A 12,702-nucleotide genomic window follows, 5' to 3' on the forward strand; every position below is an offset into this window, starting at 1 on the left:
GGGGGGGGGGGGGGGGTCTCCTTTTTACTGTCTCAACGGTAGGGGAGGTTCAGGGTGAACTGCTAGCCGAGCTGGGGTGCAGGTTGTTTCGGAGGAACGCAGGGGCCTTGGGTGACTGCTACCAGAGGTGGCTGCGAAGGGGTTTTCCCTGCTGTAAAAGCACATGGGGGGAGGGGCAGCAGGTGGCACGATGGTTAAGGAATGTGCTGGGCTCCCTTGTGACCAGCTATGGTTGGAGTCCCAGACCTAGTGGCTTGCTCTTTCACTCTCTCTCTCTCTGGTGAGCACATGTGCCCTGTAGCAAATTTAACAAATAATAATGATAAATAAAATTAAATACTTTTTAATAAAAAGCTACTGAGAGCTTTGTCTGGAGCCCTTAACCTTGAGCAGTTCCCTGTGCCTATAGGAAGGCCCATTTTCGGCTTCTATATTAACCCTTGCTTGCCTGTTTTCTTTTCAGCCCTCCTCACATAATTTGCATTTTTCCTGACCGTTTGGAAGCTCCGGGCCCAGAGATATTTACGCATCCTGGCAGGCAGCTGGGTGGACGGTACAGCTGCCCAGCCTGGGGTTATTTGGAACACCGCGGCAGGCGTCGTGGGTACGTACGGCTTTGGGGGAACGTGTGGATGCGCTGGTTGGGAGTGGGACTGCAGCCGGCCATGTGTGCTGGGCCCTGCCCAGATGCCAAGCAGCTCTCTGAGGTTCCGGTCTGCACCTCTACCAGAGCCAAGTGGGCCCTGTCCTCCGTCCTCCGCACCCTCGCCAGCACACGACTCCCTGTCACTGTGGCCGCTCTGGGCGTCCGTGGTGAGGTTTGGACTGGCAGGGCTCTGGCCTGTGTGCCGCCACAGATGTCATCTGGCCACTTGAGCACCCTCTTCGTACAGCACCGCTGTGATCTGGCCTCCTCCCGGCTCTCGGGACTCGGTTGTGCTGCCAGGGTGTTAGTGAAAACCTGACCCCGACGTCCAGGGTGGCCTTTGGGTGTGAGAAGGGCATCGGGCTAGGCACCTCGCTCATTCTGTGTGTCGGTTTCCAACCTTCCTGAGGGCTCGTGCTCCCAGAGAGTGAAAGGGAGGGGGAAGTGCCCGGTGGGGAATGTCCTGCCACAACCCCTTCTCGGTCTGTCTGTTTTTGGGATTCTGGGGTGTACGCACAGAGGGTCCAGCTACCTTAACCACCAGGTCATGGGACTGGCCTAGGCGGGTTTTCTGGCGTGGTTATGAGAGACCAGAATAGGCAGAGCCTGAGCCTGAGCCTGCCCTCTGGGACCTCGTGCCTTTGGACCCTGCTCATGGCCATGGCCAGCATCGTGTCAGGTGACACCGTTTCCCCGGAGTCACCAGTCTCACGAATTTCTACAGGCGACACAGTAACAGGCTAGGACAGCTTGTCGTGTGTGCACACCGTCCACAGTAACGCCATCGTGGGAGTGACACATCGCCCCGCCGTCGTGTTAGAAGTCAGTCTTCGGACCAGCAGATGGCACAATGGTTATGTTGCTGGACTCCCATGTGGTTGACTGCGATTCGAGTCCCTGACCCAGCAGCTTAAAATTCACTCCAGGTGCACGCGTGTGCGCGCGTGTGTGTGTGTGCCCAAGATCCCAAGAGGAGAATGGAGAAGGGGTTGCAATGTGGCCATTCAGCCTCTCTCTCTCTCCAGTGATAGCAAAAATCTCTCTAAAACACAGTTGACTTGGTGTGCTTCCCACACACACAGCTGCGCCCTGGAGGCCACTCCAGGTCTATCCCCACAGTCTCCAAACCGCTGCCCTCTGTGCACACTGCGTAGCTTATCTTTGTTAGCGTGGCTGCACGCTACAGCCATGGCATCTCTGCCCTAAGTGTGGTGTGATAGCGCTCCGCGTTGGGGAGGCAGAGTGGGTACCCAACATGGAATAAGTCTTTTTTTTTTAAAGAATTATTTTATTTAACTTTGCTTATCCTTTTCTTTATGTATTTTAATTTGACCAGAGAGGGATAGGGTGAGCGAGATTGAGAAAGTGAGAAAGAAGCTGCCAGGTCCAGGATTCGAACCACCATCGGCCATGTGGGAGTCCAGCACCCTTAAACACCATGCCATCTGCTGGCCCAGGTCTTTTTTTTTTAATTTATTTATTTTTATTTGTTCATTCATTTATTTTAATTTGACCAGAGAGATGGAAAGTGAGACAGCGAGCCACCAGTTCTGGGTCTGGAACCCTGGTCAGCTATGTGGGAGTGTCCAGCGCCTTAACCACCATGCCACCTGCTGGTCCCACCCAGGTCTTTTGTTGTTGTTGTTGTTAAAAGAGAGATTTTTGCCATAGGGCACATTTATTTGCCGGAGAGACAGAGAGACAAAAAGCAAGAAATCACCCCCCAAGAGGGATGGCCACACTGCAATCCCTTCTCCTCCATCCTACCCTTGGGATTTTGGGCACGCATGCACAAGTGTCCGGTGTGCATTTTAAGCCAGCAGGTCCAGAACTTGAACCACGGTCAGCTACGTGGGAGTCCAGTGACATAGCCATTACACCATCTGCTAATCCTCGGAATGAGTCTTTAAATGAAAAGAAATCACTTATTTCTTTGAGAGAGAGGGAGAGACAGTGAGGGAGGAGAGACAGTTGCCCTGGGCTGGACAGGGTCTTCATGGGGACTCTCCCCAGGCCCAGCCAGCCAGGGTCACATGCACACACGAGCACAGCCACCTCAGGGCCCAACCCTGGCTGGCTTATGTCACAGAGGGCTGCTGCTGTGACGAGGCCGGCCCCATGTTTCCCTTGGAACCCTCTTGTCCCCCAGGTGTCGGACGGGTGCCCTGGCCTCTGCAGATCCAGCGGGAGTGAGAAAGCAGCCCCTGCCTCTGCTGCTCCACCACCTGCACGTGGGAGAGCCTCCCGGAATGCCACAGACCCTGTCAGGTCAGGTCAGGTCTGGGCGCCTCCAGAAACCCAGGCTACGGAACTCACCGCCAGTGATCGCCACGGCCACTGCGGCGGGAAGGGCCCAGGCTGCCCAAGCAGGCACGCTCGGTCCTCCGCATGTCCCTGTGAGCGCAGCCGCCGTCTCACGACCTCCCTGCTCAAACGCCAGGCGGAGGCCTTCTGGAATTGGGACAGCACTGAACTAAAATAAGCTGTGGACGTACTGTAGCCCCCAATATCTAGATTATTTAGAACACAGAATATTGCTCCGGGCTTGCTCCGTGGCCTGGTGGTTAAGGAAGTCAGATCCCACGTGGCTGACACCATGGTTCAAGTCTCAGACTTGGTGGCTTGAGAAACATGCTGTGTGTGCCCCAAATTCCTACAGGATGGAGGCATGGAGGGCAAAGGATTGCTGTGTGATCATTCCCCATGTGGGCACCTGCTTCCTCCCTCTCCTGTCTATCTCTGGCAAGCCCACATGTGCTCTGGCAGAATTTTAAAAGTCCATAAAAAGGTGGGAAGCCGCGACATCTCCGTGAGCATTTGAGAGGCCACGGTGCCCCACGAGGGCACGTGACTCACTTCGATGCTGTGATGCAGGGCTCCGGTGGTATTTCTGTTGTGCGCGTGGGCAGGCTGGAGCTGTGCATGACTGCTGAAGGCCGCGGCAGGCGCGGGCCCGGTGCTGTGCCTGCAGAGCCTCCGGCCTTTAGCACCTGGGACCCCGCCTCCCTGGGCAGAAGCTGTGGGGGAAGCACTGGGAGAAGCACCTCCAGGCGCCCTCATGCGCGTCTCCCTGCTGCTCGCCTGGGTGCACATTCTCTCCCGGCAGGGCCTGCCGTCTTCTCCTGTTTGCACAGCAAGTCTCTAACGAGCTGCTGCAGTGACCATGGCCGGGCCCTCGGTACACTTGGAGAAAAATGGCGCAGGAACAGTTGCCTGCCGGGCATGCTGAACCCTCACCCCACGGCTCTGCCCACTGCGCAGCCCTGGGTCTGCCTGGCCATAGCGGCAGGCCCAGGGCTGTCTGTCCCTTGTCCCGTGAGGGACGAGAACCCAGTTAGATGCAGCGCGCTGGGTGTCGAGAGTGGAGTAAGTTCAGGAGTCCGCCACTGGGGCTATGTGCGCATCTGTACGGTGACTCTCCTGTCCCTGTAGGCTGGAGAACTCGGCCCCTTCCCTCCTCCCGCTTCACCAATGCCGGGCCTCACGGGGTTAGCTCTGAGCCCACACCATGGCATCGTCGCCCTCCTCAGCTTCTCACACCCGGTCCAAGAAGCCCCTGGGCAAGATGACTGGTAAGTGACCCCCAGCTCTGCTCTTGTCCCCAGGAGTACGTCCTCCTCTCTACCCTGGGAAGGGTGCAGCAGTCCTGACAGGACCCAGTGCCAGGTGGAGTCGGGGGAGGCAGGCTTTGGGGGGACCTGCTGTTCTCTCAGCTCAAAGGCATCCCAGGCCATGTGGGGTTTCCCCAGCCTGGAAACCGCTGTGTGAGGAGAGTGTCCCACAAGCTTGTCATCCCATTTTGGCACCAGAACCTTCAGGGAGCCGAGCAGAGGGACGAACCTGCCCGGGCACTGCAGCCTGCAGTCCACAGGCGGAGGTGACTGTGAGCAGCGGCTGGCACTTGCAGCAGGTGCTATTAACCCACAGCTGGATGGGCCCAAGCGAGACGAGGCTGGGCACCTCGGCCGACTGGCTCAGGGCCATGCTGACAGCCAGCCTGCCTACAGCGGGGCTCTGACCCTGGGCGTGCGCCCTTCAGCCCTGACTGAGCCAGTTCCTCAGCTATGATGGGCATCTAAGCGCCAGAGGCCAGCCCCTTCTTGGGGTCCATCTGAAGCTGGACTGCCCCCCACGCACACACAGTGCTGGCACAGGCTTTGAGATGGACCGGTCAGCTCTAGTGGAAACTGTGCTCTGGGCTCGGGGGGAGCAGGTATCAAAGGCCTGGAGAAGAGCAAGGCCACCTCGGTCTGGGAGTCCGGGGACACATGTCCCTGAAACCCTTGACGAGGGGGATCTTCAGGCAAGTCCTAAAGCATGCATTCAAATGGCAGAGCAGGCCCTGCCTCGGTGCGGTCGGCTGTGCTGGAAACCATGTGGTGTACTGTGGTGCCCACGACAGCCCACGGAGGATTTCTCCGAGCTCGGCCCTGGTGCTCCTAGTGACCAGACAGCTTAGAGACGGCAGGGCAACGCAAGGGTCTTCGAAAGCTCCTGGTGAGCGAGCACTGTGAAGAGCTGTGCGTGGACCCCACAACTTCCGTTTTCACACGAACTAAACTGATACTTGAATTCCATTTGCGCCAGCTTTTTAGGGCTGCTCCTGGGTCTCAGGGCGACTTGGGCCGGGGCTCTGCCCTGGAGGTCAGGCTGGAGGTGGCCAGGTCGGAGTCTCGGTCCTGAGCTGAGTGTTTTCCCCTGCAGACTGGGTCAGGCAGGCCTTGCTAAGGAAACCCAAGATGTCGGTCTGTGCGGAAAACCCTGCAAGTGACAGCCCACCGAGCTCAGGCCCCAGCTCGATCCCGGCTCCCACCCCGCCACTGACATCCGTGGGCACCAGCAGTAGCGGCCGCTGGAGCAAGGCCTACGACGTCTGCGTGTGCCACAGCGAGCAGGACCTGGTGGCCGCACAGGAGCTGGTCTCCTACCTGGAGGGCGGCGCTGCCAGCCTGCGCTGCTTCCTGCAGCTGCGGGATGCGGCCCCAGGGGGCGCCATCGTTTCTGAGCTGTGCCAGGCGCTGAGTGGCAGTCATTGCCGTGTGCTGCTCATCACCCCTGGCTTCCTTGGGGACCCCTGGTGCAAGTACCAGATGCTGCAGGCCCTGACCGAGGCCCCTGGGGCAGAGGGCTGCACCATCCCCCTGCTGTTCGGCCTGAGCAGAGCTGCCTACCCGCCTGAGCTCCGGTTCATGTACTACGTGGACGGCAGGGGCCCCGAGCACGGCTTTCCCCAAGTCAAGGAAGCCATCCTGCGCTGTAAGTGAGCTGGGGAGCGAGGGAGGCCACCAGGGGAGGGCACTGGTTCTGCTTGGCACCTCTGCTGGGGTCTGGTGGCCGGGCTTGGTCCTGGCTCCCTCCCGTGTTGGCATGTGAGAGGGTATGTACACACTGCTGGCCGCCTCGGTGCCTCGGTCCCTGCCTGCCAGGCCTCTGGTTCTGTAAAATGAGAACCACACACACTAGCCAACGTGCAGAGCTGGCTTCGCAGGGCGGGCCTCCCCCTCGGGCAGGGCCTCGCGTGGCCAGGCCGCAGGCAGTGCAGGAGTCGGATCATCACTGAGCTCAGGCTGGGACAGGGTGGTGCTGGGGACAGTGGTCTGACAAGGCAAAATGGTGTGAGGTCACGGGACAGCTGTACACGGCAGCTGTGTGCAGGACAGGTGCCTGTCACTGTGTGGAGGCGATGAGAAGACGTAGGAAAGCTAGGAGGAACCAGTGCTGGGTGTGGGGAGGGCGGCTGGCCCTGTGACCTTGTGTGCTTTTCAGATCTGCAGACCCTCAGCTGATGCTGCCCACGGATGAGACCGAGAGCTGGCGGAACTGCACACAGCGCATGCAGCCCTTGGGCCCCAGCAGGTGGCAGGAGGCGGGCCCGCAGTCCACAGCACTCTGGCATGTCCAGCCATGAGACCACTTCCACTGCTGTGGGCTCCCCAAGGAGAATGCAGGGAAGCTGGGGACTGCTGGAGGAGCTCGCAAGGAGATCAAGGATCCCCCACCCCAGGATGGCCGGGAGGAGGAGCCCGGAGCCCGGAGGTGGTGCTGGTGCCAGGATCCCCACCCTGTTTTGCCTCCGACCTGACTGGACAGGAAGCTGGCACACAGCTAGGAGTCAGGCATGTGTGCTGTTCCCACTGTCTGGGAAGCCTGGGGAAAGGAGCGAGGAGGAAGAAGCAGGTCCAAGCCCTGGCTACCCACACTACCACTGCTGCCCTGCCTCCCCCGAGCTGCCGAAGCCCTCACACTGCACGCCCGTTTACTGCATGGTGTCGTGGAGACCAAGCATGGGTGCATACTCCCCAGACAGCCTGGGCAGTGTGGGGCGAAGAAGGCAGGCAGGCGTGGCTCAGCCCTTGCCTGGCGCAGAAGCCCGGTGATGCCGAGATGGCTGGGCCTCGGGGGAGTGGGGAGGCTGGAGCTGGTGCCTTCCCTCTGGGGCGGGAGTCAGCACGTCCCTCTCCAGGCGACGGCCCGAAGGTTCCAAGCATCTGCCCTCAGTGTTGCTGAAATGACGGTTTTCCGAGTATGCTTGTGCCTCTTCTAGCATATTCCTTCTTAAAATGAAAACAATTCTTTTTAAAGGATCCGGCACACTCATGGCCCTGCCGCCCGGCTGCGGCTGCACACGCGACTCCGCAGTGGTCCCTGTGCCCTGAACGACACCCCCCACCCAGGTTCCGGACTCCCCGTCCTCAGCTCTCTGGAGGGCACTGCGCACCCCCCAAGTGCTGCCTTGCTGAGTGTCCCGATGCTGCCCTCCTCAGCATCCTCGGTTGGCCCTGCGGGGACACTCGCCCACTCCCGTGTGGGCACTGGCTCACTGTCCTGTTCCGCGGCCCCCGCCATTCAGTCTTCTGCTCTCGCTTCTATGAATGGCATCGGCTCTCCGCCATGCACTGTAAAGAGCGCTGGGGGGAGACCTGGGATCCAGGCGAAATAGAGAACGGCCGGGCGGCAAGCGTACACCTTCGGTTTTCCTAGAAGATGCCGAAGTCCCTTCCAGACAGGCTGTGCAATCTGTTCCTTACACGTGTGTTTTGGGGTTCCCACTTGGGGGGCCTCCGTGGTGGGGCAGTGGTGATGCAGCTAGACCCACATGGTAAAGGTCATGGGTTTGCCTCCAGCTCCTGTGTGAGCACATGAAGGCGGCAGCTGCATGCAGTCCCAGCACACACGTGTGCCCATGACCTGGGCCAGCTGGGACTGCCAGGGGCAGGCACACAGACCCTGTTGCCCCCATCTTTCTCTCTCGTGGAAGAGAAAAATAAACTTAACAACCAAAAGAGAGCTCCTACTTTTTCATGTTCTTGCCAATACCCAAGAATGGTCAGTGAAAACAGGTCCCGTGCGGGCACCAGCTCTTCTCGTTCACCGTGCAGAACGGCAGCATAGACTGCTCGGAGGCCTGGCCACGGGATGCTGTGAGGGTGCCGTACCTGCAGGCCGGGGTGCTGTGGGAGGCCCAGGTTGGCTTCCTCGTCCAGCCTGGCAGCACGGGCCTGTGATCCCAGAGCCCGGAGGCCAAGGCAGGACTGCGGGCTTCAGGCCGCCCGGTGATGCCGTGAGGCTCCGTCTGAAATGCTGGAACCATACAGCACAGCGGCAAGGCCGCCCTGTCTGCCATCCTAGCCAGCTGGGCCAGGGTGAGTCGTGACGGGGAGACCTTCCTGGGGTAGCTGTCTCTGTCTCTTCCTTCTCTTATAAAATAAATAAACTTACAAAAAACAAAAGCAGGCATGGCGGTACCTGCACGTAGTCCCAGCTGAGAGGCTGAGGAGCTGAGTTGGCGAGACCAGACCTTTACAAAAGAGAAAGAAAGAGTCTGGTGAGTCCCCATACCCCATCGCCCAGCCCCAATAATTACCAACTCCTAATGTTTTTTTTGTTTTTTTGTTTTTTTTGAGAGAGAGATTTTTGTTATACAGCACGTGTGTTCACCAGAGACAGAAAGTGAAAAATCCCGCCCCGGGTGTGTGGCTACACTGCAATCTCTTCTCCATCTTCCTCTTGGGATCTCGGGCGTGCACACGCATGCATCGGGTGTGAATTTCAAGCCTCTGGGTCTGGGCCTCAAACTGCGATCAACTACGTGGGAATCCAGGACCTAACTGTCACCCCGCCACCTGCTGGTCTCTAAATAACTTTTTATAAATGACCCCACCCACGCCTGCTCCCAGCCAGTTCTAAGCAAATACCAGACATTAATTTGTCCCTAAATATCTAAGTAGGCATCTATAAATTGCTAGTTTTTCAAAAGCATGGAAATATGTTATCTTTTAAATGGGAACAGAAGTTTAATTTCTCTTTAACATCAAACGCCTTACCTGTTCTGTAATCTGTGCCCTGGGCCTCACTCAGGAAGTCCTTTCGGCTGCTTCATTTTCTTCTCAAAGCATTTCTTCTCACATTTAAGTCATGAATCCACCTAGAGCTTTGGTTTATTTGGTTGTTGATTTTTTTTTTAAAGAGATTTTTGCCATAGGGTGTGTGTGCTCTTCGGGGAGAGAGACAGTGAGAGGGAAAGTGAGAAATCACCCCTCAAGGGAGATGGCCATGCTGCAGTCCCACCTCCTCCATTCTCCTCCTGGGATCTTGGGCATGTACACACACACGCACACACACACACGCCTGGTGTGATTTTCAAGACACTGGGCCTGGGATTCGAACTGCGGTTAGCCGTGTGAGTACAGCGATGTAACCACTACACCATCTCTTGGCCCCATTGCTGATTTTTAAGTTGCAGATTCAACTTGCTTTATATATTTTTTTGGTCACAGGGTGCATGTGCTCTCTAAAGTGACAGAGAGGAAAAGTGAGAAATCGCCCCAGGAAGGATGGCCACGCGGCAGTCCCATCGCCTTCATCCTGCTCTGGGGATTTGGGGCGTGCACGCACATGCACACGGTGTGTATTTCAGAACAGCAGGTCTGGGTCTTGAACTACTGAATCAGCCATGTGGTACCCAGTGCTTTAACCACCACGCCACCTGCTGGCCCGAGACCCAATTTTTAATATCTGGATAACCCTCATTTGCTGACTAGTCCATCCTGTTCCCCAGCTGTGACAGCACTTATTGTCACAAGAGGGCTCTAACTGGTCCCCTGCCGTCATTGGTACGGCTGGCGCTGGCGCGCTCCGGCTCGCCGACTGTCCTCACAGGTCTCCGGGGCTTGCTGGCCAATTCTCTGAGTCCTCCTTCTTCTTCTTTCCAACTGCCACAAGTGTGAGCTTTTCCCATTCATTATTAAAATCACTCTCCTATTTCTTGTTCCTTTGGTTGGCTTCCTCGTCCAGCCTGGCAGCACGGGCCTGTGATCCCAGAGCCCGGAGGCCAAGGCAGGACTGCGGGCTTCAGGCCGCCCCGTGATGCCGTGAGGCTCCGTCTGAAATGCTGGAACCATACAGCACAGCGGCAAGGCCGCCCTGTCTGCCATCCTAGCCAGCTGGGCCAGGGTGAGTCGTGACGGGGAGACCTTCCTGGGGTAGCTGTCTCTGTCTCTTCCTTCTCTTATAAAATAAATAAACTTACAAAAAACAAAAGCAGGCATGGCGGTACCTGCACGTAGTCCCAGCTGAGAGGCTGAGGAGCTGAGTTGGCGAGACCAGACCTTTACAAAAGAGAAAGAAAGAGTCTGGTGAGTCCCCATACCCCATCGCCCAGCCCCAATAATTACCAACTCCTAATGTTTTTTTTGTTTTTTTGTTTTTTTTGAGAGAGAGATTTTTGTTATACAGCACGTGTGTTCACCAGAGACAGAAAGTGAAAAATCCCGCCCCGGGTGTGTGGCTACACTGCAATCTCTTCTCCATCTTCCTCTTGGGATCTCGGGCGTGCACACGCATGCATCGGGTGTGAATTTCAAGCCTCTGGGTCTGGGCCTCAAACTGCGATCAACTACGTGGGAATCCAGGACCTAACTGTCACCCCGCCACCTGCTGGTCTCTAAATAACTTTTTATAAATGACCCCACCCACGCCTGCTCCCAGCCAGTTCTAAGCAAATACCAGACATTAATTTGTCCCTAAATATCTAAGTAGGCATCTATAAATTGCTAGTTTTTCAAAAGCATGGAAATATGTTATCTTTTAAATGGGAACAGAAGTTTAATTTCTCTTTAACATAAAACGCCTTACCTGTTCTGTAATCTGTGCCCTGGGCCTCACTCAGGAAGTCCTTTCGGCTGCTTCATTTTCTTCTCAAAGCATTTCTTCTCACATTTAAGTCATGAATCCACCTAGAGCTTTGGTTTATTTGGTTGTTGATTTTTTTTTTAAAGAGATTTTTGCCATAGGGTGTGTGTGCTCTTCGGGGAGAGAGACAGTGAGAGGGAAAGTGAGAAATCACCCCTCAAGGGAGATGGCCATGCTGCAGTCCCACCTCCTCCATTCTCCTCCTGGGATCTTGGGCATGTACACACACACGCACACACACACACGCCTGGTGTGATTTTCAAGACACTGGGCCTGGGATTCGAACTGCGGTTAGCCGTGTGAGTACAGCGATGTAACCACTACACCATCTCTTGGCCCCATTGCTGATTTTTAAGTTGCAGATTCAACTTGCTTTATATATTTTTTTGGTCACAGGGTGCATGTGCTCTCTAAAGTGACAGAGAGGAAAAGTGAGAAATCGCCCCAGGAAGGATGGCCACGCGGCAGTCCCATCGCCTTCATCCTGCTCTGGGGATTTGGGGCGTGCACGCACATGCACACGGTGTGTATTTCAGAACAGCAGGTCTGGGTCTTGAACTACTGAATCAGCCATGTGGTACCCAGTGCTTTAACCACCACGCCACCTGCTGGCCCGAGACCCAATTTTTAATATCTGGATAACCCTCATTTGCTGACTAGTCCATCCTGTTCCCCAGCTGTGACAGCACTTATTGTCACAAGAGGGCTCTAACTGGTCCCCTGCCGTCATTGGTACGGCTGGCGCTGGCGCGCTCCGGCTCGCCGACTGTCCTCACAGGTCTCCGGGGCTTGCTGGCCAATTCTCTGAGTCCTCCTTCTTCTTCTTTCCAACTGCCACAAGTGTGAGCTTTTCCCATTCATTATTAAAATCACTCTCCTATTTCTTGTTCCTTTTTTTGGAGAGGTCTTTGCTATAGGGCGTGTGTGCTCGCCAGACAGACAGAGAGAGACAGAGAGACAGGAAGCGAGAAATTACCCCTGGGGGGGAGGGCTGTGCTGCAATCCCTTCTCCTCCATTCTCCTCTCAGGATCTTGGGCACGCATGCACACGCACCTGGCGTGAATTTAAGCCACCGGGTCCGGGACTCGAACTGCAGTCGACTACGTGGGAGTCCAGCAACATAGCCATTACGCTAACTGCTGGTCCATGGTATTCTTGTTCTCTTACTCCTGCAAATAGCTTATTCAGTCTGTCAGTTTCCGTGAAAAGAGCTGTTAGTGTCTTTACTGGACTTACACTGAATTCAGGATTTACTTGGGAAGAACGGATTTTTTATGCCCAGCCTTCCTATAGGCTCGTTTACGTTTCTGTGCAATGTCCTCTCTACTGGTCAGCCTGACCTTCACTCGCTCTTGGCGGGCAGGGTCTGGCTGTTTCCCAAACCAGGCCTGAGCTGCATACTGTCCTTGGCTGGCCTTCGAGTCACAGGCCCGCAGGCTCCTTTCCTTAACTGGGGTGGACCCTGGGCCTCCCCGGTGCCCAGCCAAAAAAACAGCAGAAAAACCAGGGCTAGCCAGAGAGAATGGCCATGAAAGAACTTCGCAGAAGCAGAAATCACAAGTGAAACCTTTTAAGGGCCAGAAAGAAAAGAAAACCTGATAGAGAAATCTCACTGCCAGGGACACCCAGAGTGCCCCCTCACTCCCTGACTGAACACTCCCACCCCCTGACTGGGGGTGGGGGCAGTCAGGGTGTGGAGGGGTACAGGGAGTGGGATGCAGTCAGGAGGAGGGTGCAGTCAGGGGGTGGGGGGTACAGGGAGTGGGGTACAGGGAGTGGGGGTGCAGTTAGGGTTGGGGTACAGGGAGTGGGATGCAGTCAGGGAGGAGGGTGCAGTCAGGGGGGGGGGTACAGGGAGTGGGGG

General features: G+C 56.4%; 2 protein-coding genes across 2 annotated transcripts in view; both read left to right on the plus strand.

The window, feature by feature from the left end:
* Positions 1-5,423: 5,423 nt before the first annotated feature.
* TIRAP (TIR domain containing adaptor protein) lies at positions 5,424-8,440 on the plus strand (the record flags this gene model as incomplete). Its single annotated transcript, XM_014588823.1, is given in 2 exon segments — positions 5,424-5,902; positions 6,413-8,440. Coding segments are annotated over 2 exon segments (499 nt in total), but the record flags the coding sequence as incomplete, so codon positions are not given.
* Positions 8,383-12,702, plus strand: part of DCPS (decapping enzyme, scavenger) — a 41,445-nt gene continuing 37,125 nt past the window's right edge. The window contains exons 1-3 of the mRNA XM_006140641.3: positions 8,383-8,388; positions 9,688-9,869; positions 11,515-11,679. Of these exons, the coding sequence (XP_006140703.2) occupies positions 8,383-8,388; positions 9,688-9,869; positions 11,515-11,679 (353 nt within the window). The remainder of the gene's footprint in view (positions 8,389-9,687; positions 9,870-11,514; positions 11,680-12,702) is intronic.

This window comes from Tupaia chinensis, unplaced genomic scaffold, assembly GCF_000334495.1.
Source record: "Tupaia chinensis unplaced genomic scaffold, TupChi_1.0 Scaffold000037_4, whole genome shotgun sequence".
Classification (NCBI taxonomy): domain Eukaryota; kingdom Metazoa; phylum Chordata; class Mammalia; order Scandentia; family Tupaiidae; genus Tupaia; species Tupaia belangeri.